General features: G+C 39.7%; 1 protein-coding gene across 3 annotated transcripts in view; it reads left to right on the plus strand.

Moving 5' to 3' along the window:
* The window catches only part of NTRK2 (neurotrophic receptor tyrosine kinase 2), a 205651-nt gene that overhangs the window by 36024 nt on the left and 144832 nt on the right, over positions 1-24795 (plus strand). For 2 of the 3 annotated variants that reach the window (XM_086480514.1, XM_086480515.1), the window contains exons 6-11: positions 6307-6443; positions 9409-9541; positions 11084-11383; positions 16295-16327; positions 21386-21486; positions 22730-22829. In XM_086480514.1, coding sequence (XP_086336640.1) covers positions 6307-6443; positions 9409-9541; positions 11084-11383; positions 16295-16327; positions 21386-21486; positions 22730-22829 — 804 coding nt within the window. The remainder of the gene's footprint in view (positions 1-6306; positions 6444-9408; positions 9542-11083; positions 11384-16294; positions 16328-21385; positions 21487-22729; positions 22830-24795) is intronic. The other variant, XM_086480516.1, reaches the window with a different exon arrangement.

Genomic DNA, 24795 nt, shown 5'->3' on the forward strand with positions numbered 1-24795 from the left:
TTTAATTCATGGTTTGCACGTGAACCTTTGGGTATCCTGTTTACAGTGCTCTAAAGATGCAGCCAAGCTGATTTTTTGCCCTGTTGTTCTTCAGACTTCAGTGGAAACATGCCCGCTTACCCCATGGCTGAAATCTGATACAGAGCTTGCTGGCTGCAGAGAGTTGCTAAGTGAAACATAGGAGGTGAATCACATATCCAACAGCTCCTAGCTTCATAGCTAGAATTATTTGAAAGTTTTTTGCTTTGTTTTTTAAACCCATAAAAGCCCGTAGGAAAAGACCTTTGGCATTTGTAAGCATTGTATTTTCAAACAAGGCAGAATTTTGATGGGATTATATAAGAAAACTCTGTTTTTGATACAGCCTGTTTGGAGACAGTAAGATCTCTGAAATTTGCAGATCCACGTGCAGAACTCTTAACAAATTGCATTTTCAACCATCCTGTTTTCAGGCTTCAGACAGTACAACTAGTGGGTGTTACCAAGCTGTGCTATAGTGCTGTAGTGAGTTGTATATTTTCTCCCTACAAAGAAAAAGCAAAACCAGGGAAGCCGAGAACCTTAGACTGTATTGAAACCTTCTGTGAGGCAAGCAGACTGAATTTGAGCAACTGTATCTTATGAATTACAGGGGATATTTTATAAATCAGTGGTTCTGGTAGTCTGCCTTTATATGGTTCAGTTTGATAGATGGTTACTGGCTCAGTATTAATTTAATCATTCTGGGCCTGATATATTTATTAAAAAGATGATTAAGGATTTCAGGTAAGGATTAAAATGACCTCCTTGTTAAAATTCAGATGCAGTTGGCTAGTTTCAGAAAAAAATAGTCAATTTTTTTTGGTGACTGCTTGTTCTTGTCACAGAACACGTTGACCTGCAAAAATGTGCCAAGCAAAAAAGAGATGTCATGGGCCACATTGAAAACCATTTAGTGGCACTGCATCATGTCTAGACTCCTGGGAGTTTGTTGATAGGCCAATGAAAATCAGGGGCTTAGTATGCAACGGGTGGCATAAATAAATGCAATATTCAATTTATGGTATTCTTTCAGGTGCTTGGTTCTTCATCATGTCATTTCTTAGGTGTTAGTGAGGCTAACTGACTATATTGAGAGAATTTTTTGGTGAAGGTTTTTGAGCAGCTGAGCAGCTCTCGGAACCGAACAGATGAAAGTTCAAGCTGAAAAAGTCAATCTGGAAATAATTTTGTAAAAATTTTTTGTAACTATGAAGATAGTTAGGCAGTGACACAACATCTTGGTTGTATGCAGTGGTGGATTCCTTTCTCCTTGCTTAAGACCTTTTTCTTCTAAAAGCTGCTGTAGTATACTCGCTGGAGTGTTAGCTTGGTGCTGAAAGTTGAGTTACAGACTAGAGAGTTTGTGTTAATACACAGTTATTTCTTAATTTGGTCATACCCTTCCTTTGACATATAGTGACAGTCTGGCTCTACCAAGGCCAGTGTAAGTTTTCTGTAGAAAGTAGTAAGTAACTGCATGAAGACTTTGAAAGCCCTTTAGGAATTTAGGCACATTCTTTTTATGAATTTCCATCGGCAGCTTTGTAGCCAAGTGCTGTAGTCACTTTTGAAAGTTTCATCCAGAATATTTAGGTTTGTGAATGCTGAAGTCCCAGCTGTGCAAAGTGAAGATATGAGTCATTCCCTATCCATGCTTGACAGTTCCACTGGCTGATGGCCTCAGGCCATTGGTTTGCACTAATGATGGTCTGGGAAGGTAAATAGCCCCCCCCCCCCTTAAATGATGGTTTATTCCTTCTAAAGCATGAGAAGATATTTGCAGAGACTCAGCTGACATAAATGAGTTCCTTCTGCTTGTGTCCAGTTATGCTGGGGTGAAGGAAGTGACTGTTTATTCTAATCCAGAGCTGAGGATTCCCTATTCCTGGGAATAAATTGGTATTAGAACAGATATTCTGTGTGTGTATATTCTGTGTATAACAGGTTTTATACATTGATACATAAGGAAGCACATGAATTTCATGTATGCTTTCATCTGTTGAACTGCGTAACACTCTACATTACAGTTTAAAATTCTCAGGAGCAGGTTCTGGCCTCCAATTTTTATAGACTGAAAAGCTTTGGATAGATTATTGAGAAGAAAGCGGACTTGAGAAAATGAAAGAACACAGAGTGGTCTTAAGAAGATCATCCAGAAACTCTTTTTTGTCTGTCCTGTCAGAACAGGAGAGCATTCAGTGGATTTGAACACAGACAAATTTCAGAACTGTTAAAAGGGAATGGTTCTTGTATACGGCATGGACAGTACACCTGTGAAACTCATTGCTGCGGAAGGCTATTAAGAATATAGCAAACTTAAAAAGAAATTGGATAGTAGCAGGGTTATTATGATACCCAGAACTATAATAATTAATGCTGTCAAAGTCTGAAAGAGATACTGTGTTTTGAGCTTTGGGGCACAGGGTAATCTCTGCCTGACAGATACCGAGATGAGACTTAGGGAAAGATGATGTCATGTCTACCTTGCATATGCTCTTATGCTACAGTCTAAACTTACTATGCTGGCAGTATACAAAACTATTTGAACCTGTTGTCTGACTACTTGTATCAATTACTGTATACAGAGTCCTTTAAAACATACATCCGTATCAACAGGAGTGATAGTCATCTAAACCACTGTATTTAACTGCATTAAGTCAGGAGTAAATGCAGCATGGTTGGATATCTTTGTAATTGTGTAGGTGTCAAAATGCTACTGACCTGTATAAATGGTCTCACACTACACTGAGCATACATACTGAGCATATATGTCTGTTAGGGTGCATAGTGGTTTTTAAAATAAGGGTATTTTTCAGTACAGGTTTTGCTGCTTAGTCTTATTGCTTCATTGGTTAAGTCCAGTGTATCACATTTTGTAGATGTGAGGTCGTATGCTACTGTCTGCTTTTTTCAAACAGAGCCATTTCTCAACTACTGTGTATTTTGCTGTGGAGCAGTCTGGATGTCACTGGAAGTAAAAGCCAAAATGACTTTGCAGTTGAAGTTCATTTACTCAGTATATCCAACCAGAAAAAATTAATCCCAAGGTAATTATTGTATGTGTTTCCCACCCACCTCTTATGACTGGGAAAGGGAGTAAAAAAGTACACATGCAATAATGTGATCATTCTATTCTATTCTACCCTTTTCTTTTCTTTTCTTTTCTTTTCTTTTCTTTTCTTTTCTTTTCTTTTCTTTTCTTTTCTTTTCTTTTCTTTTCTTTTCTTTTCTTTTCTTTTCTTTTCTTTTCTTTTCTTTTCTTTTCTTTTCTTTTCTTTTCTTTTCTTTTCTTTTCTTTTTTCTCTTCTCTTCTCTTCTCTTCTCTTCTCTTCTCTTCTCTTCTCTTCTCTTCTCTTCTCTTCTCTTCTCTTCTCTTCTCTTCTCTTCTCTTCTCTTCTCTTCTCTTCTTTTCTTTTCTTTTCTTTTCTCTTCTTCCCTCTCCTCCCCTCCCCTCCCCAGTTCTGGTGGGCAAAAAGCTGGACATGAGCCAGCAATATGTGCTTGCAGCCCAGAAAGTCAACTGCATCCTGGGCTGTATCAAGAGAAGTGTGACCAGCAGGTTGAGGCAGATGGTTCTGCCCCTCTACTCCACTCTGGTGAGACCACACCTGCAGTGCTGCATCCAGCTCTGGGGCCCTGAGCACAGGAAGGACATGGACCTGTTGGAACGGGTCCAGAGAAGGGCCACAAAAATGGTCGGAGGACTGCAACACCTCTTCTATGAGGACAGGCTGAGAGAATTGGGGTTGTTCATCCTGGAGAAGAGAAGGCTTTGGGGAGACTTTATTGAGGCCTTTCAGTACTTAAAGGGGTCTTGTAAGAGAGATGGAGAGAATCTTTTTAGCAGGGCCTGTTGCGATAGGACAAGGAGTGATGGTTTTAAACTAAAAGGGGGCAGATTTAGACTACATATAAGGAAGAAATTCTTTACAATGAGGGTGTTGAAACCCTGGAACAGGTTACCCAGAGAGGTGTAGAAACCCCATCCCTGGAAACATTCAAGGTCCTTTTGGACGGGGCTCTGAGCAACCTGATCTAGCTAAAGATGTCCCTGCTTACTGCAGGTATGTTGGACTACATGATCTTTAAATGCCTCTTCCAACCCAAACTATTCTATGATTCTGTTATAATTCTGTAGGAACTAGAGCCAGGACCAGAGGAATTAAACTTCAGTTGCCTACCCTGTAAATAAACAGACCACAGGAAGACAATGTCTCAGAACTTAGCAGCTATTAAAGGAGGGCTTTAAGGGACCAAAGTTGTTTTTATTTTTGCTTACATGAGAGGATCATGTGAAACAATGTGTTAGTAGGAGCTGTGCAGGCTTGCACAGTGAGACACTAATCTGTCATGTAGACTTTGTCCCAAGTGCTAGGGCCAGGAAGAAGTGGGGAGCCTTAATCTCTTCACACGTTCAGGTCTGTCAAGAGTAGTTGGAATGGTTTTGAGAGGTGGTGTTGAAGTGTAACTTTATAAAGCAAATGATCTCATTACTTCTCTCCTTGTTCCCTAATCAGCATACTTAATATCCAAATGTTCCCTAAGATTAGTTTTATTTCCTGCTCGGCTATTGACAGACACTGCTGAGATTTGAATCCACAGCAGGCGAGAACAGATGGCTACCTTTGCTAACAGATTACTGCATCAAGGCGTACAAACTGTCCAGCTCTGTCTCAATAAACTTCAACGTATGATTTATAAAGTGAACATAATAGAAGAAATCCATGATGCCTACAATGGGAATCATATTACAGTACTACTTAAAGCACTGGGAGAATTGCTTAAGCAGTTATTATATACTTGTACTGATCATCAAATCTTATTAGGCAAGAAAGCATTGCCTGGAAAATTATTTGTCTTCTCTTTCATATTACTTCCTCTCATTTAAGTTTTATTGAACTAATTAAACTTAAAGGGAGATTTCCAATTCATATAGCTTCTATTTACATTCTAGCAAACATACTAACGGGTTCACACTGATTTGATGATTAATTGCTTGTATGGGAGTTTTTACGTAAGCAAAAAAGTCTGTGCTAAACTTCTACACCTGCAAGTCCATGATGAAACTGCTGTACTCTTAACTAAAACACAATACAAACAAAAAAAGAGAACTGTTGTTTAAGAAAAAGAAAAGTCATTGCAAGATCATGCATATATATCCAGCGCAGCAGATAAGCTTGATTATTTCAGATGATAAATTGTGAGTAAAACTTGCCTGGAACAGCTGATGAGAAATGCCTCATAAAGGAGGCCAAGGTTTTTTACAGAGTGTAGCAGCTCCAAATGATGGCACAGTATCTTTTAGGAAAGATATGATATTTCTAGCATGTTGCATAATTACTTGCTGTGTAAATAAATATGAAATGTCAGGTCCTCTGTGCCTGAAGTCTGTTGGCATTATTTTTGAAGAGGGTCAGTCTATAAATCTTTGTATTTTTGTAAGCATTCAGCATATGTTTGCTCTTCGGGAAGCTCCTGTTGCTTTGGGTGCTGAAGAATGAGATACAGAGTGGTTTATAGGTCTGTGAGATGGAGGTGCAGTCCTGATTCTTGCAAAGTCTGGGCTTGTTTCCTGGTGAGTGGTACCATCTCACTGCTTTTTTTCTTTCCAGAGGGCAATAGTGATTTTTGCTGAAGTGCCTTGGATAGCAGCTTTGTGCAATTGCTAACCCTCTGTTCTACCCTTTCTCTCCTTTGGTTTGACCTGTTCAGTGCTGTTTCCATCACTTTGTACTTAAGATCTGCTTTCTGTGAGCTGTATCTGTATGAGAGGGAGAGCTGCAATCTCATATGTGATACTGGAGGCTAATGGGATTGTCCCGTTAAGTGTTTTTGAGAACAGTGGCACTACCAGAATGTCAGAAGATAGAGGTTGCTTTGCAGTTGTTACAAAGAGATGGATAAAATTTCCTGTTTTAAAGAATAAGGGAGGGTTTTTTTTTTTCATTTTGAAGTTAAAAACTGAAGTTTGCATAACTTCTGTTTGTCCACCTGAAACATTTCCCTGTATAATTAGTTGCATGTTTTTCCACATGCAGTTGTGTTTTCTTAGGAAGTGATGCAGAGAAGGCACAGAAAAACGTTACACAGCAGCTTAAAGATTGTACTTACATGTTTCCAAAGATGCTGTTTGTACTCCCTGGCTGAATAGTAACTGACCACAGTGAATATCTGATTTAGCGGTGGTTTTGCTTGCATTTATACAGCTTGCTTAGAATCAAGTGGTGTCTATTTCTGTCAAATACAAATGCATGTGAGGTTTTTTTGTTGCTGTTTCTATCGTAGACTTGCCCTCAGCGAACTTAAGCAATTACAACATCACCGTGGTGGAAGGAAAGAGCATCACATTGTACTGTGATACTACTGGCGGGCCACCCCCTAATGTGTCCTGGGTGCTCACTAATCTTGTTTCAAACCATGAGGTAAGCTTCGTATTCAAATACAGGACAATTCAGAGACAGAAGATAGCTGCTGGAGGATCAAATGAAGGTTCATGTACAGCTCTAGTTAACTTTATTTTAAAAAGATGAAATAGAAAATTAATGTTGGAATTATGTTTATTTTTCAATTACTTTCAATTCATGTTGACTGCCATAGTGTTTTTGGAGAATGGCAGACATTCACTCCTAAAGACCCTGATTTGCAATCTGATTTTTGCATGTTCACTTGTAAATGAGAGTACTGTAAATTTTTGGAATTAATGTGGTAAATCAGGATACTAAAACACAAGGGCTTTCTTATTATCACTGATACCTGCATAAAGAGAATAAATCTAATCTACCCTACTCATGAAAAAATCTTTGTGTATCTAATTTTACTATATTTTCATGCCAAAGCTTGGTGTGTTGGAGTTTGGTTGTAAATATTTTGTGTCTTGTTTAATTTTCCTTCAACAAACAAAGCAACAACAGAAAGCCTTGGAAATTGAAGTGAAGGTTTTACTGAAAAGAATGGCAGTGGTTTTTTAGTGAAATGTGAAGATGTTTCCTCAATAAAATATCTAGGCAGGGGGAATTTTGTTTTCTGAGATCTTTGTATTCTGTGTCCCTCCTATAGACTGTGTGCACACTGGAGATAGAATGATTAAGTTCTTTCTGATGTAAGTGTTGATAAGGAGAAGCATATAAGCAGATTCTCAACTTGCAGCTGCTGACCTCTTAAATTGTCATTATTTACAGGGTGGGCAAGACCCTCTCTTAGCTACAGTTTTATGGCATTGGCTTTCCTACATTCATTATGGTGCAGATTGCCTAAAGCTTCCTGGTCTGTACAAAGTGCGGGATGTGTACTTCCAAAACTATTCATACAGTGTGGAAGAGACAGGACCTCTGGGGTCTCGTAATCTTTGTGCTTTGTTCTATGAGGTCATTATATCAGGCCTGTATAGAATTTGACTAGCGTGCCATTTAGCTTTCATAAGTAAGAGCTCTGCAGAGCTCTAGTCTTATTTTTAAAATTTTCTCTAATCTGTAAAACTACCCAAAGGCATCAGTCGTCATCAGGAACAAGAAATTAAAACCGTTTGGGGAACCTATGCCAAGTTGTTCGCTTTATTTTTCTTTTTGTGTTTTTTTTTGGTGGTTGGGGTTTTTTTGGTTTTTTTTTTTGGAGTTATGAGCCAGAACAAATGTGGGATGCTATTCAAAAAGTGAGATCACCTCATTTTTTAACCCTCCTATCTTTGAAATGCCATGGTCAGTTTGCTTCAGGCTTTCCAGAAATATTCTGTCCTGGCATAACTTCATTTTGGGATTTCAGAGGGGCTCCTAATACAGGCTAGCTACAACCTTAGCCATGGAGCACAGTAGTCTTTTCAGTAGCAGAAGAATGAGTGCCTTTTAAACCTCGTTTGCCATTCACAACGATCCTTCCCTTTTCTGTGAATGTTGTTATTGGTTTCCTTTCTCTCACTTCCATATCTCAGTTTCTGCCTCCCTTTTCTTCACCTCCCATGCTGCTTTTGCCTGTTTTCTCTCCGCTTCCTGTTTTATGAAGAGAGACGTGAACAAAAGTTAAAACTAAACTCTAGTCCTGCAAAGCTAACTGTATGCTCTCAGTTTCTATGCTGATGTATAATCCGATTGATGTTGGTTAGATTTTTCTTGCTCTAGATTTCGGGCCTGAGCCTGAGATTGAGCTGCTCTGCTTTCGGTAGAGCTTTGAGCACTGCCTCCCTCTGAGAGTTGCGCATAGAGAAATGTGTAATGAGGTGTTTGCCTCTCCACTCATCTACCCTAGTGTCACAGTGAAATCAGAGGGACATTTAACTCGAGTGGACTTAAGGTGTCATCTTGAGGTTCAAAATTCTGGTCGCACAGGACTGTATTCCACAGTGTTCCCATGTGTCCCCATTGACTGCCACTGAAAGTCAATGGTTTGTGGTTTTACAGATGCAGTATGTTATTTGTGTTCTGTGCAGCACTGATATGTGTGTGTACACTAAGAAAAGTACCTCAAAAGTAGTTTTTAAAAATGCACCTAATTATTGTTTATTTTCTGAATGTGTTTTGGTTCCTTTCCTGTTTAAGAATTTTATGAAAAATTCAAGTGTGGAAATAGTAATTATTTGGACATCATGTGAAGGGCGTGAGATCACATGAGGGGCTGCATGTTCAATATAGCATTTAAGGCTGTAGATGGGCACTTTCTAAGAATCATAAGATTCAAGTTTTCTAAGAATCATAAGATTCAAGTTTTCTAAGAATCATAATTCTTAATTAGCCTGTGCTTAAACGCATAGAACAGTACTTGAGCAGCATCTTAGGTAGCAGAAGGTACGTAATTTCTCGTGCAAGATTTTGTGAGAAGATGAAGCTTTGAAGAGAAATTTGGCTAAGGAGGAGGGAGAAGACACATTTCTGTCGACGTACAGTACAGCTCAAAAGGCAGCAGTGGAAGAGTTATCAAGCATAAATATTAAGGAAAGAGACAAAAGGAAGAGTAAAGCAAGGATTGAAAAGAATATAGGAGAGTTAAGAAAAAGTTCAAGGGGAGCAGAGACAGACGATAGAAATCAGTCATGAAGTAGAAGAGAGGGTTGAGCAAGGGTATGGGTAGAGAAAAAACCATTTGTGTAGAGGGGAAGAAGTTTTCAAAAAAAAGGCAGAAACTAAAAGTGACAGGACAGAAAAATGGTTGAGTGCAGTGTTTGTAGCAGGACTTTTGGAGTTTTGAATCCACTGCCATTGATGGTTACGATTGGTTCTCTAGGTATTTTGTGTCTGTTTGGATAAGACACTAAAAGAAGGTGTTGATTAATTGTGGACTGATACAGTTAAGAGGAAGGGAAAATGAAAAATGCCATTCAGCTGTGACCAATGGTTTCCTCCCTCTGCCTTGTTTTTCATGCTGCGGTTCACGCTTACATCTTACTGTGATCGTTTGTAGAGTGACACAAGTAAGAACCCTGCCTCGCTAACCATAAAGAATGTTTCATCCATGGACAGTGGACTGTGGATTTCCTGTGTAGCAGAGAACATTGTGGGAGAGGACCAAGCCTCTGCTGAGCTCACCGTATTCTGTACGTATGCAGGCCTTCATACAATGCAGCCAAACTGCATTGTCAGCAACTGTTTTGGGTATAAATATTTTTTGGGCATGCAGGTTGTTGAAAAAAACCTGCTTAAGGCATGTGAGCTATCTACTGCAGTTAATGCTGGGAGTAGCCCAACCAGCAGTTTTCAGCCTTGTGTTTTTGAAAGAAATGTATTTCTGAATGCTCTATCTTCCAAATAGAACGATCTGTAAGTAAAGTCCTGAAACCCAAAACACTCAGTGGCACTATCAGTGTGGGAAAGTTTGTAATGGTGTGCATTGTACATATACTTTATGTACAAATACACTGTCTTAGGAATGAAGATGTGTGAGTGCATCAAAAGGCTCGTAGAACTAATTATGAGAGACTACAAAATGTTTAAGTTCTTACTAGCTAAAGCAACAACAGCTTTGTTAAAAATATAACACACTTGCAACGTTCGTGCTGCCAGATGTAAGTTTATTTGTCATAGCTTTGAATAATACACTTACTTGTCAGGGCCAAGGAAGGGGGAAGGGACATCTAGTGTAGAGGCACTGGCTTCTTAGATCTAAGCTCCAGCCTGAATTCATTTTATATGAACTAGACAGCATGTTTTCACAAGTTTCAACCCTCTGTTTAATTGAAGATGGGAATGGAACGCTTTGTAGATGGCAAACTTTGTTCAGCATGTGCTGATGACAGAGTAAACTAGAAAAATCACTGTAGATGTAGGTTTGTAGGTTGAAATTGGATATGTAATAGCTATGGGAAGGGACATAAACTAGAAGTGTTTGAACAGTGTAGATGAGATTCTGAGCTTGGCACCGTTATGAGTGATAAAAGGGAGTATAAATAGATGAAATTGGATGCAGTTAAGAATAAATATCAAGGAAAATTTCCCAATAGTGAAATAATGGGCAAGGTGTTGGAATAATCTCCTGAGGGAAACAGAACAAGTCTGTAAACTTGAGGCATTTAGCAGGTTTGAACAAAGAATGAGAAAACGTGTAGCAGAAAATCGTCTTTCCCTGACAGAAGAATCCGGGGCACTAAGTCATCTGTTCTGGATTTGGTTCTGTGAAGAAAATAATCTGAAAGTTTGGATTTCTAGCTGAATATATTTCCAGTACTACTTGTTTTTGGCCAGCTTTTAAATATTTTCAATACTGCTTTGTTCTTTCAGCACTCCTCTGCACAATTGTTTCAGCAGAGTAAAGCTAAAATGTCTCTCTTCCTCTTCTTAGTGATCCGATAACTGAACTTCCCACACCCTACAGGGTTTAAGTGATTTAACAAGTGTTCAGTCAAACTGAAACTAGTTTGTTTTGTTTCTTTCTAAAGAATGACTTCAGTTCAGTTGTGAGCATAGTACCCTAGGCAGAGCAGGAGGATTCCTGTGTGAGTGTCCTCCACATAGGTGTCATTACTACTAATAACATACTTTTGTACTGATGTTTGAAAAATACTTCTCTGATAACTTTGGGGGAAGGAAGGGAAGATATGTTCGGAATATTCTGATGTTCTTCACTCTTTTTCCCAATATAGTTGCACCAAATATCACGTTTATTGAATCTCCAACCCCGGACCACCACTGGTGTATTCCATTCACTGTGAAAGGGAATCCTAAGCCCACATTGCAGTGGTTCTATGAAGGGGCTATACTGAATGAGTCTGAATACATCTGTACTAAAATACATGTTATCAATCAAAGTGAATACCATGGCTGCCTTCAGCTGGACAATCCTACCCACCTGAATAATGGTGCTTATACCTTACTGGCAAAGAATGACTATGGGGAGGATGAAAAACGGGTTGATGCTCATTTCATGTCAGTGCCTGGAGATGGTGAGTTGAATTTTTTTTTTTTCGTGTTAGCAATTGCAAATTGATGAGACTGTGGAAACAGTGTCCTGGCCAGTTTAACTATTTTGGAGGAAGCTTTTTGTGTGTTTTTTTTTTTTTCCTCTGAATGAATGTCTTCAAGATTAGTTGTAAAATAATGTTTTTCTTGAGCATTTTCTTCTTGTTCATTGCTCCTCAAGCGAGGCTGTGCTAGTGCTCTGTAAATCTTCCCTTTGAGTAACCATACTTGATGCCAGCTAAGGCTAGTAAAAGATTGCTGTTTCTGAAGTGTTTTCTCAAGCCTCAGTTCTGATCCTGGAAAGCACTGACTGCCAATTCAGCCACTCTGTAAGTTTTATGCACTGCATATGAATGCAACTAGGTGGTGTATCCAAGGACACAGGGGATGCCTATGGAGCATCTAGGGCCTTGTTGCAAAATCAATAGAGCAGTCCAGTGAGTTGATAATATGTTGTTTAGGACACTAGAGGGAGCAGGAGAGAAAACAAGTAACCCAGAGGCAAGATGGACAAGTTCTCAGGTCCTCACAGGCATTTTGATGTCCAATTCCCATTCATTCCGGTGGAGATTGGACACCTGCATGCCTAGGAATATACGCGCTCAAGGTGGTTGCTCTTAAATATATGCATCTTCAGTAGTTCTAAAGGCTCCCCTTCAGCCCTCCTAAATGCTGTGTGAGCAGGCTCAAGGTGGACTAACTCATTGAACTGCAGGGTGTCACTGTAAGTGATTGATGTTTTCTGTGGTTTGATCTTTTCCCACATCTTCAAAACCATGTGTGAAGTGACTGTGGAAGTAAGAAGGCATACGTGTAAACATACTGCTCTGTGTGGAGAAAACTCTTGAGTGGACCTTGCGCAGCTGGAGTGCAAATAAAGCCATGTTTTTGTGCAAATAATTGCACAGTCATATCTGAAAATATAAGCATATGCATACCTTTGGCTTTTAAGCCATGGGATATAAATAGCTTTCTTCTTTTTTGAAACAGCAATATGCAGTGCTAATGTTATCTGGCAGAAAAAAAAAAAGTGAATATTTAAATTCTGTCTTCTACATTGCAGGCTACAGACAGTAAAAATATGGTCTGTATTTTTTCCCTATCAGCTTGGTCTGCTGTAGGGAGAGAAATGGCAGGTCTTTTGCTTTCCCACCCTTAGAAGGAGAAAGTGAAGAGCTGATACAACCAGGCTTCATTTCCTCTTTCTGTCCTTAGTGCTCCTCTCCTTTTTCTCTGGAGTTCTTCCTTAAATAGACTCATTACAGAAACATGCCATGGTTTCAGCTGCTGCCATCCTCTAACCCTGCATTATAATTGTTCAGTAGAACAGTTCACCTGATAGATGTTCTGTGTACAATGGGACTTCTCTTACACCCTGATTATTTAATATGAACCTGGCTTCATTTTCTTAAAGGAATAAGAGTTCCTGTAATACATTTAGGTGAATTTATAATTTTTTGTCTTTGATCCAAATCCCTTTTACTGTTGTGTTTTTCCTTTATGCTTCCCCTGTACACTGAAGATTTCCCAGTTGTGGCCTCTTAAATCGATAAGTAGAACTGTAGGTATCCTCCAAATTGGAAAGACAGCATTATTTATTTGTTCCAGCCTCTTTATATTCATAAGGAATGTAAGTCTCCCAAGCTAATGTGTGCTATGTTTTTTAAGCATTTCCCAAGATCTGTGATGGATTAAGCTTAACAAAAAGAGTATAGAGGAAACTGGACTATGTATAGACAGGATGTAACTGCATTAGACATCTTTTCATGCATAGTGGATGGCACCAAACCAGTCTTAAAAATTAACAACAGGGGAAATTACTTATCTACTTAGACTCCTCAATACAGGTTCTATTTTTTCCTATAAGACCACTGAGCTTTAGAAGACATCACAACGTTGTTGTCTTCTACACTGAAGTTGGCATAAAGTAAATGTTAAAAAACTAGAATCGTCTGTGCATTGTATTACAATTTTCGTTGTAAACTATTACTATTTAAAGCACTGTCAGGCTTTTTCAAAGCCTTGAAAGGCTTTTTCAATGCTGTCGTTACTGTGTAGTTTCTTCTTTTGGCCCACATATTGTACAATGAAGCATAAAGATTAGGGGCCACGCCCTGGTATTATGTTCATTTCCATGCCTTCATGACTGAATTAAATACCATCCCTGATGTTTCATGGGGTGGGGTATGCTCACCAAGCTTTAAACTGATTCTTTGGTTATTGCATCACTTACGGGTAAATGCTCAGAGGGTAAAAACAACAGAAAATGAAAAAAAACCCGCCTCACCTATAATCCATATGTCTATCTAAATTAAATACAACTTAAGTCTGAAGCATGTTCTGTCATTAACACTGTAATACTCCACTTTCAAAGTTACATCAAATATGATGAAGACATAATGTCTAAGATGCTCTCAGCTTCCAGCATGATACTCACAGAATATTTTTCACTGGTCCGAGCATGCAGGCATAAAGGAGAGGAAAGTACATACCACAGTGGTATTTGGATTGAGTTAATAACAACACAGTTAATGATGTAAATTAAGACTTTATTTTAAATATGGGGGCCTGGAAGAATAAATTTCATATTCTATTAGCTAGATTTTTAACTGGCTTTAATCTGCTAAAGTTCTTGGAATCCTGTGAAGCCGTTCTTGCTGAGAATGACTTGATTATTTGAGACTACGCTGCAGCAAACAGTAAGCAAGAAATGTTCATGTTTTGTGTTGGAGGCTGTTCTCATAGTTGATCCAAAACAGCTAATGGATGTGGGAGAGATTTTTACCAATAATAAGTATTTTTAATTAAGCTTATTCATCTACCAGCTCTCTAAAATTCAGCTGAAGGAAGTTATACAGTATCTTGTAAAGTAAAAGAGTATGTTAAATATGCCTCAGAAGTAGCATTTTGCTTGTGCAGCATAACAACATGGAGCTTTTTTTGCAGATGTATGTTTTTGGATTGAGACTTCTGCTGCTGCTTTGCTTTGAAAATGTCAACTTTATAAAGAAAGAAGTGAGCAAACCAAGTGTAGTTGATGTAGTTTATAAAGACAAGTGAATCGGTTAAGTCTCTTAATAATTCATTCATACAACAGCCTGTTCTAACAGGGACCAAAACAGCAATGCTAGTCTGTTTGCTTTAAAAATAATTGTGTGTAAACGTGTAGAATTACAGTGGTGAAGTTTAATGTTAAAATAGCTTCATCTGACGTTTTGATGATTGAGTAGATACGTTTTTATGTAGGAAACACTGCAGAGAAATTTGGGTTTCATCCAGCATCTTGATTTTTGCCACTGCATTAGAAGTATTTAGTTATATAAAATGTATTTGTAAAGACTTCCTGGTTCATATCCCTGACAAGAGTTAGGAGTTAAACTAATCTGATTACTTTATCCCAATTCCAGTAAACAGTAACAAAAATGTTGAGATTTAACTCGGGAATAAAGGCCTGGGAATTTTTTGCTTGTTTGGTTGGTTGGTTGGATTTTTCCCTTCAGATTACATGAGGTAAATTAGAAATACTGTCTTTCAGCAGCTGGATGTTTTATAGTGGGAAAACTGAATCCATGAACTTTTATGGACAGAAAACCCTGGTCAGAAGTTGTTTGAGGACAGATAGTACAAACTTTCTTCACTTGTTACTTATTTCTGCAGATTGACATGAGAGTTCTCATGGGGTCTGTTAACCTATGTCTCTGGATACTAGAATATCTTCAAATGCATTTTAAAATAAATCTAAGTATCTGCTTTCATTCTGCAAATAGGTTGCAGTTCTGTTAGTATTTTCAGAACAGATTCTCACGCTGTTGACATAAGCAAAAACAGTGATGTTCTGGTCATACTTCACAGTGGCTTTATGCCAGTGTAATGCCACTGCTAGGGATTTACTGTATAGTACTATAAACAGAATTGTGCTTTTTGAAATTTGATTAATCTCTAGACATTTTAACTGTCTGTTAATTTTATTTACAAACCAACAAAAAGAAAGTGTAAAAATATGGAAGAGATGACTTAGTAGCTTACTATATAAGCTATGCTATAAATACATTATAGACCAGAATGAACTGTTGTGTTGAAATACAACACAAGTATCTTTCAAAGCATGAATAGTCTAATAGTACGCTAATTTCAGTGGGCATTCTGTGCATTATACTCACATATGTGCTCACCCTTACATATGTGCAGTGACTAGAAAAAGCTGCAAACTGGAACTAGTAAAATTTAGAAGAGTTTAGACTAGATGGCTATGCATTTGCTTGTGTAAATGCTGACTTCTGAGACATTTGACTCTTTTGGTAAGAGTTCTGTCTGTGTTACCAGCTGTGCAACTGGCTTCTTGGAAGCATATTTTTACAGAGCAAGTGAAACGGTGCTGCTTAGGTCATTGCTGCCTCTAGCCCTTGCCAGCTCACAGCTAAACCAGTTTTCTCTCACAGTGATTTAATAGCAGAATTTTTTGACCAGGTAAAAGTCAGTTATTGTTAATGTTCACTGAAGTCTGCTTCTACTTAAAGTCAGGGAAAATTTTGCGATTGATTTTTCAACAGGAATAGTTATTGTTGCATTTGTTCCAGATATATATTAACAGCAGAAAGCAGAATTTTGCCCAGTTGGGAAATATGCCTGCCTTTGCCAGAGTTAGTGCCCTGTGCATTAGCTGTTCCACATGAAGCAAGATATTAACCTTTGTGATAGCTCTAAAATGGTTGTCAATGTGATCTGATAAACAGGTACTGCGATATATTGGTGTTGCTTTGCATTTGTGTAGGTACAGGTCGTTGCTATTGCAAATAACATGTCAACTCTTAAAAAAATTCCTAAAGAAACTCTTATTCTTCCAGAATTTGCAGTCTATTTACAAAACTTTTTCTTTTTCTCTTCTCCACACACAGGTAGTGGCCCAATTGTGGATCCAGACGTTTATGGTATATATTTGATTTCCTTTTTCTTTTCTTTTAATGATAGAAATGAAGGAACTGAAACCATTAAAAGATAGAATATCAGCCTCAGTTAAATTGAAATGGCACATATTATAACAATTCTAAGAAGGTACTTGGTATTTTTTGTTCTTCTCCTGCCTTGTATTATTTAAGATACATAAGGGCAATATGACGTTTTACTGACTGCTGCTTTTGATTCACATTAGGAGAAGCATAAATCCACTGCTACAAATGGTTGCAGTTGATCCTGTAGGATGACAGCTGTCTGATGTAGCTCACAAGCATGAGATTTTGTGAACCTTTAGGAGGCATTTCTTGCAGGAAAGAGAGTTCGTGATTTCTCCTTATGTAACTTAATTTATTTTTTCAGGGATGACTCCATACTTGTTTTGCCTCCAAAAATGTACCCCTAAATCCCATTTAAAAATGAGGTTGGCACAAGTAAGTTTTCCTGTAGGCAATTTATTTTGCTCTGTCCGCTGATTTGTACCTTCCCTTAATCTCTCTTGCATAAGCAGACCATCAACTTGGTGATATCTGAGTGTGTGCCAGAAGATTTGATGACACAGTGTTCACATTAGTTTTTTAGTTAGGCGAAATGTTTTGGTCTGTACCTAGTGAAAGCCACCGTGCACTAGAAGAGAAACTGCAGAATGAAAAGCAAATGCCTAGTTTTACATAATACTTCTGGTATACTTCTGGTGAGTAGGAAAGTCCATCCTAACCAACATACCCAAACACCCTTTATCTTCCAGCAGAAACTAGATCATGTTTGGAGTACTTTTTATGTGGGTGAAGTGGCCCATGACTCAAGTTTCCTTAACCTGATTTAAATATTATTGCTTTGATTCCATTCCATGTCATTAAACTTTAGCAAATGTGCAATTGAAGCATCAGTTTGGCTTTAAGTGCTTAGTAATACTAAAGGATAGCTTCCCCTCCCTCTCTTCCCCGAATCTTTTGGGGGTGTGAAGGTGGTGCTGCTTTGCACAATTTCTTACATGTGTTGTATTATATAAGCTGTATGCATGAAGATTTTTGATTCCAAGCTGTATATCAAGGTCCTGATGCCTGTGTATGGCTTTAACCATGTGAGTGCTGTGCTTCGATTGACTTGGGTAGGTTTCTGCTGGGACGTGCGCTTCAGGTTGTGCTAGCAGATCACAGCCTGCAAGACCTAGTCCTGATGAAAGGAGCTTTCCTTTTTGTTCCTGGCATTTCTCTCTGCTGTTTGAAACTGCCGTCTTTGATCTTTGTTTCAGTGACTCAGAGCTTGCTTTGAGAAACACTTTGTAGTCCAGAGTGTTTCCCTAATTATTCCAAATTCACAAGTCCAGTTAGTGAGGTGAATAAATGAGGCTGGCTGGAAAGTCTAGGAATGGCTACACTTCTTCAGAGAACCACTCCCTGCATGGTTGACAGTAGGACCCCGGGAGGAGCTCCCCCCAGAGACTAAACGGTTTTTGTGACTTTTCTTCAGACCGCTCTATCTCTATGCTAACCTGTTTACCCACAAGTTGGAAGAAATATGTGAAGTGTGCGTGCGCGCACGCACACACCGCGCCCCCCCCCACCTGCCGCAGTCTTCCATTTAAAATGCATTTTTCGAGCCCTGTGCTAATCATTTGAAAATGTGCCTATAGTAAAGGGTAAAGGCAGCGGCACAGGATTTGATCTTGCCGGGCATTGGGACTAGCGATGTGTCTGTCAGTCTGTTGGCTATGGGTGAAGTTAGTGGGAGCTGCAAGGTACTTCCCTGCAACTGTTGGGGCACTGCAGGGGCTGGGGGTCCCCATGGGGGTCCATCAGGGCAAGGCCTGGCAGCCAGGACTGTCCCACCGCCCCAGCCAGGAGCAGGGCAGCTGAGAGGCCCGTGGGCAGCCACGGCCCCAGGCATTGGGCACTGCCCTGGGGCTGTGGCCAGGCTGCAGGCCCGCAGGTGGGCCCAGCTCAGCAGGACCCACAGCCAGGCAGGGCTGGGCTGTGAGGAGGCAGAGATGGAGGTGATGGAGGGCAGGGGACCTGGGCCTTGAGTACCGCTCTGCACAGAGCAAAGCTCTTTGTAGCTGGGTTTGGTCTGTGCCTTGGGAATTGGCCTTCTGTGTCCTGCGCTCCTTGTGATGTGATTTCCAAACGTTGTCCATTGTTTTTGAGCATACAACAGGAAACAGAAGAATTGATGAGGTCACAGCAGGCTGCATGACATCATGTTTGCCAGGGGGAGTCCTGGCTGCACGGGGCACTGCCTGCTGCAAGTGTGGAGCAGTTGCTAGTGTCTTCAGCTCACCTCTCCAGCACAGCTTGGAGAAGGCAGAGAGAGGAGTCTGTCCTGGCCCCATCTGGGAAGTGACTGAGAGAAAGAATGCGACTCACCTAGGGCTGAGCAGGAAATCAAAATACAAAGCCAGCTTCTTTGGCTCTGAGTTCATGTCTTCGTGCCATGCTGCATCTGACGTGGTTGTGAACATGAGAGAGACAACGTGCCCCATATCAGCCAGGTCCTCAGAGGACTGTGCAGAGTGAGCTCCCGGTGCTGCTGTGACTGTACTTTTGTCTGTATCCCAGCTGCCATGCACCTTGTTTGTGAAGTGGCTGGAAAACACTACCCAGCCTCAGTTGCGGTGCGCTGCAGTTGGTGCAATCACAGGTGGCTGCGTGAGGTGCGCGGCACTGGGGAACCTGGCCCTGAAGTGATATGAGTCCCACAGAGCGTGAGTCAAGAGGCGTGACCCTGTCTGTATCAGAGTGCTTGGTGTCTATGTCAGGATTTCATAGTGAAATGAACAGGAATTTGTTTAACTCGGGATCGCCCGGTTTTGGCTGGATAGCTGTTGAGTGTGTTTTCCTTGCCTGGCTCACCCATTTCAAGAGGCTTTGAAGATCTGGCACTACTTCAAATGAAAGCGCTTCACAGTTATACAGCAGGGAATGGCCAGAGAACATCAGCCTACCAATGTGGCCTACTTTAGCTCTTTCCTATTTTAATGTAAAAGTACATTCAGAGAATTCACAGACCAGACTTGAAGCTCTCTGCGTAGTTCTCCTTAGTCCTTCAGGGTGTGATTTCCAGTAGTCTAGTTACAGGCGTGAGCATAAACAGAACTGCAAATAGCATCAGCTTTTGCCCACCACTATTTACAGGTAGAATTAAGAGCAAAAAATTTCCTTCTTGAAAATCTGTATTACAGAGCCAGAGCAGCAAAGGCTCTAAGCATTTGTTTTATATATTGGCGTATAAATACATACAGGGTTGGTCAAAACTGTCTTTGTGAAGATATTCCCAGCTAATTGTGAAGGTAGCCCAATCTTGTGGCCTGAGATACTTGTTACAAAGTGGGCTGTGCCTGCAAATGAATGTAGCAGAAGTCTCCTCCTTTGCTGTGGCAACGTTTGGCGGATGGAGAGCACCTTGTCCAAGTGTCCAGGCTGCTTGTGCAGGTGATCCATTCAGGCAGGGTTTGTGCTGCCCAGAGTGAGGAGTGCTGTTCATTTTGTTCTTGCTACTGTTCTAACCTTGCTGCATCGGAAGCTGTAGACATAGAGATACAGTGCTGAGTAGGAGAATTCAAATGGTAGAAGACCAGGACATCAAATTCTGTTTCTCATGAAAGCTCTCCGTAGTTAATATGTATTTTCACTTGAAAGAGTCCTGTTCCTTGGCGTGCATGGTGTAGAGCCAAAATCAACTACATGAGCTTATTAGACAACCTAACTGTACTTACTGTAGCAGTGGTACCAGTGATAGCTGTGTAGCTTCATATACCAAAAAAATCTGCAGCCTGCTGAGTGCTTTGCGGAAAGCAAATGTGTTTGTGCATGCATGAAGCTCAAAAGCTCAGTGCAGCTTGTTACTAGCATTGCCAGCTGAGCTCTCCAAACACAGCTTGGGAGCTAAAGATAAACTACCAAGGCACAGGCCCTCCCTGCTCTTGGTCAGCAGCAGCTCTGTGGTCAGAAGAGGTCCTGCCTCTGTAGTTGGTGAGAGCCTCTGTGTTGTGCTTTTTCAGATTCACAGTTAAAATTTCATCTGTAGGCTTGTGGCACTGATTTTAATTGAAACATGTAAAAAACCAAGCAGTTAATTGCAAATTTAAATTACAGTGCATTTTGTAATAGATGCAGTTATTTGCCCTTTGTTCATCTGCATGCATTATAGTCATAGAATTGAAATGTTTTGTATGTTTCCAGATCTAATCATAAAATACGTGCATTTTAAAATTTTATTTCAATGCATGTTTCTCTCGGTTCATATGTATACTATTTCATTCTTTTTATCTCATTTGAATAATTTTGACAGGAAATTGTGGTCTGTAAATATCTGTGTTTTATTTTTAAATAATCATAAATAATTAATCCATTTTCATTGGTTTCATGGAATAGTTCTGGATACATGTCTGCAGACCTGTCAGTGGAATTATTTTGATAAATCAAATTTCTTCATACCGTCTCAGGGACTTAATTTTTAAAGGTTTACCTGTGTGACAGTTTATGATGTTAAACTGTAACATCTGTGCACATAACCGTATTTTATATTATTTTTTAAACTAAGAAAAACAGCTTTTCCACATTTGATAGTAATAAACTAGCTAAAAACCTCATCTGCCAAGTTCTTCTCAGCTAAACGAAAGTCCCCAAGCTAATTTCTTAGACTGTCCTATATTTGGCTGAATACAAGGCTGGAGAAGTTCAGTGTAGAGGGCAGTCTTTCATTTTTAATGGGAAGTCAGAAGTGCATAAAAATAGCTTTATGGGTGGAATTCTTATTTAAGTCTAGTTTTTCCAGTAGAGATACACATTATGGTGTAGGTCGCTTCTCTTTTCAAGTTTGTCAGTCACAACACTTTGTTCGATTATCTGCCGCAGGGATCCCCCCCCTCCATCCAATGTTCCAGATACGTTAGCAATTGTATATTATTTCCAAAGAGCTCAAAGTCCTGAGAGCTGTTAGTGGCCTTCCCATCTTACAGAGCAGAAGTAATAAAAACAACCCTTTCCCCTCTAAGGTTACGAAATTATAAAAGCAACCTTTTTTTCCTTTTTAAGAGTACGAAACCACGCCTAATGATCTTGGAGACACCACAAATAACAGTAATCAAATCACTTCTACGGATGTATCCAACAAAGAGAATGAAGATAGCATCACTGTAAGTATATACATTGTTTCCTGATCTGTAATCTTGGCGAGCTTCCTGGCTATACAACTGCCAAAACCGTGGAGGTTGTAATAGGACCCTGAGCTACCAGAACACCAGAGCTATTACCGTATTGTGATCAAAACTCAGAAAAAAAGGAAAAAAAAAAAAAGAAAATCAATGCTCCCACTCTTGTCCTCTCCATTTTTTGAAGGAGTGAATCACTTTTCAGTCCAGGTAAAATTGCTAGTTATTTTGTTTCATGCTTTTCTGAACAACTAACTGTAATTTTTTAGCCTAAGACTTTGCTTCTAAGTTTAGCCAAGGAGAGCAATTCTTTATTTACAAAACAAAGCTATCTAAGGTAATTTGGATATTATTGTTTGAATTCCAGTCCTGGAGTCAGCTTCTCCTTACAGAGAGCATGTGCTGCAATGAACTTTGAAATTCTAATTGTATGTTTTTAAAACATGATTTCATGTAGGTATTTGATTGACTAATTTTCAGGTGATTTTAGTATAAGTAGCTGAACTGGTGGACCTCTTTCTTTGCTGCCTTGCCTCTCATGCTCTTCTGAACTGAATTTTTGGAAACTGGTAGCAGTTGACCAGCCTGATTGCTATTGCAGGCTCTCTGCATCAGTGACTCCGTAAAGCAGCAGGCAGTGGATAGCAAGTGTATTCGTGAACCGGAGAGCAGACTGTGAGTTGGGACACTGTACTAAAAAAATTGGCAGGATCCCAAACAGTCTTGTCTGGTCTGATAACAGAACCATTGGTTGGAAGGGAGCTCTGGAAATCCCCTGGTCCAATCCCTGCCAACTTGAAGCAGAGCCATCGTTGCTTTGTGTCCACTCTGATTTTGCTGTCTCCAAGGATGGACATTCCACAGCCACTCCTGGCAATCTGTACCAGTGTTGAGCCACCCTCACAGTAAAAATTTTTTTCTTATGTGCTTTTCTAACATGCCACTCTGCTGGAAGGGAAAGGGGTGATGTGCACTTCCTCCCGCCTGCCTTGAAAGTGTAGGATGTTGAAAAAGTTATTCTCAGAGGTGTCTGAATCTCTGTTCTCTGCAGGATAGAAGAAACCTCAACAAGTGGCTGTTTTTTGTACTCTTTGATCTCAGTGAAAATGTTTCCCGCTTGAAATGAATCTCTTTACCTAACTGGGTTAATCTGAATGTATGCTGAATATCTTTGAAGGTAGTTCATAAGAACAAAACAAGCAGATCTGTTTGTGTCCTCTTTTTTTAGGTGTATGTTGTGGTGGGAATTGCAGCACTGGTGTGTACTGGCTTAGTAATAATGCTCATTATTCTGAAGTTTGGAAGGCATTCTAAGTTTGGGATGAAAGGTAAGCAGGGCTGGTTTTTATAGCTTCCAGAATTATTGTGGGTTGTGTGAGCTGATACTATAGGCTTCTGCACTGAGAGCGTCAAAATAACTAAATTAAGTGCCATTGCATTTAGTGTTGTGCTTATTCATCAGGTAAGTAAGGGCAGAGGCAGATGTAGACAGAGTGTAGAATTTTGAATCAAACTCTTCTGTTTCTCTTTTTTTCTTACAACAAATCCCATTTCTCTCCCTTTTGCTGCAAAGCGCCCTGGGACACTTCCTGGAGTAAAATATTACTTGAGTCAGTGTAGACAGGAAGAAGATAGGAAATGGAATTTACTCTGTTAGAAGTTTGATTACAAGAATTTGAGGAGACCCTATGCTGTATGTAAGAGGTACTTCAGACCATACTACAATGTCATGTTAAGTGATAGATTCAAGGGTAACAGTGGTAAGAGTGAAAGGTGCATTTGCAGCGGCTCCTGTCATTATGGTGCTCTCTGACAGATGCATTTTCTTGAGCTTCTGTTTGTATCTTGGGAAGTAGCAGCTGGAGAGAATGGCAAGTGCGCATGTCTCTGTGGAAGGGGGAAGTCTCAACCCTTCCATTTATTCATTTATTTATTTTACTGCCAGATGGAGGTATGTATAACATGGCAGTACCTGCAACAACTCCGTTACCGTGTTATTTTACTGATATCATCAGTATGTGTCTGGTGGTGTGGGTGAAATTGTATTAAAGAAAAAGAAAAAGAAAGAAGTACTACTGTCTTGTTGGGAGGACTGGAATGTGCTTTGCTGTGTGCTAAAGGAGATGAGCTTTTGTTCTTAAGATGTGTAGATGAGGGTCTGTGGAGAGAGAGGTAAGTAATCCTTCATTAGGATCCTGTTAACTGCATGTGCTTCCTCTCAGCTGTGCTCATGACATAGTACCACATGAATGTATATTATGGTAACCCTTACTTGCTCTTGACAAGTGCTCTTTTCAAAGATACCTACTGTTTATTTGGTGTTTCTGTATTCTGTTTAGAGGAAAGTTCCTGGAAAAATGAGAATTGAGCAGAGCAGAAATGTGGTTGGTGCAGATAGGTTGCAGGGATGGTAAACTTTTCTCTTACCTCCTTCTGATATGATATAGTCTCTACTCTTTGGGGTAGCATTAAAGGAGGATGATCATTGTGAAGTATCCTGAATAGCAACATAGAACCAGCAGGATAGAGCTGCAGAGTTTTGGCCAGAGACTAGAAAAAACTTTCTGCGACTGAACAACAGTTCAGTGTAAATTTTGTGTCTGAAGCTTTTTGAATTGCATTTAGAGAGCTGAAGTAGGTGGAAGGTAAGTGAGAGCAATGAGGAGAAATGTCTGATGTCAGCTGTTTAAAGCTGAATGCTTGTTAGATTTTTCAAAATTCACATTAAATATTTCAACATGACATTATTGGAGGAACTAGGAAAACTCTGCCTTGAGGGAGAATGCATAAAGTTATATTTTGTGTGGTAACACGTTAAGTTACCTTCTAGGAAGCTTCTTACATGGTGGTTTTTTTTAGTATCTGCCAGGTACAACTTTTCTCACAAAAATAATGCTCTTTCCTGATCAGGAAGATTGACCTAAGTAGATTTTTGTTGTAGAATTGTCCATGTAGATTGTATTTTAGTAAGGATACAGTTTTGGGGAAATGACTATACGAAATTATGAAAAAGCAGCAACCTCATATATGGTGTTTATTTTGTTGTTTAAATTTGACCAGTGATGGTTAGGATCAGTAAAAAGGGTTTACAGTTCAGGTATACTTCCTCAAAAACTAATCACAGGCGTGGTATGTGTGGTAATCGTAACATGTCACTGTGAGCTACAAACGACTCCTGAATGTTTCATTAGAAAGGAGTGACCTTCAGTTGTCCCTGAAGTGAAGCTCAGACTTCTCCAAAGTTTGCATTTGCACCTGAGTTTCACAGTTGGATCTATCCATAGTCCAAAGTCC

Source organism: Leptosomus discolor, chromosome Z (assembly GCF_034619465.1).
Source record: "Leptosomus discolor isolate bLepDis1 chromosome Z, bLepDis1.hap2, whole genome shotgun sequence".
NCBI classification, from domain to species: domain Eukaryota; kingdom Metazoa; phylum Chordata; class Aves; order Leptosomiformes; family Leptosomidae; genus Leptosomus; species Leptosomus discolor.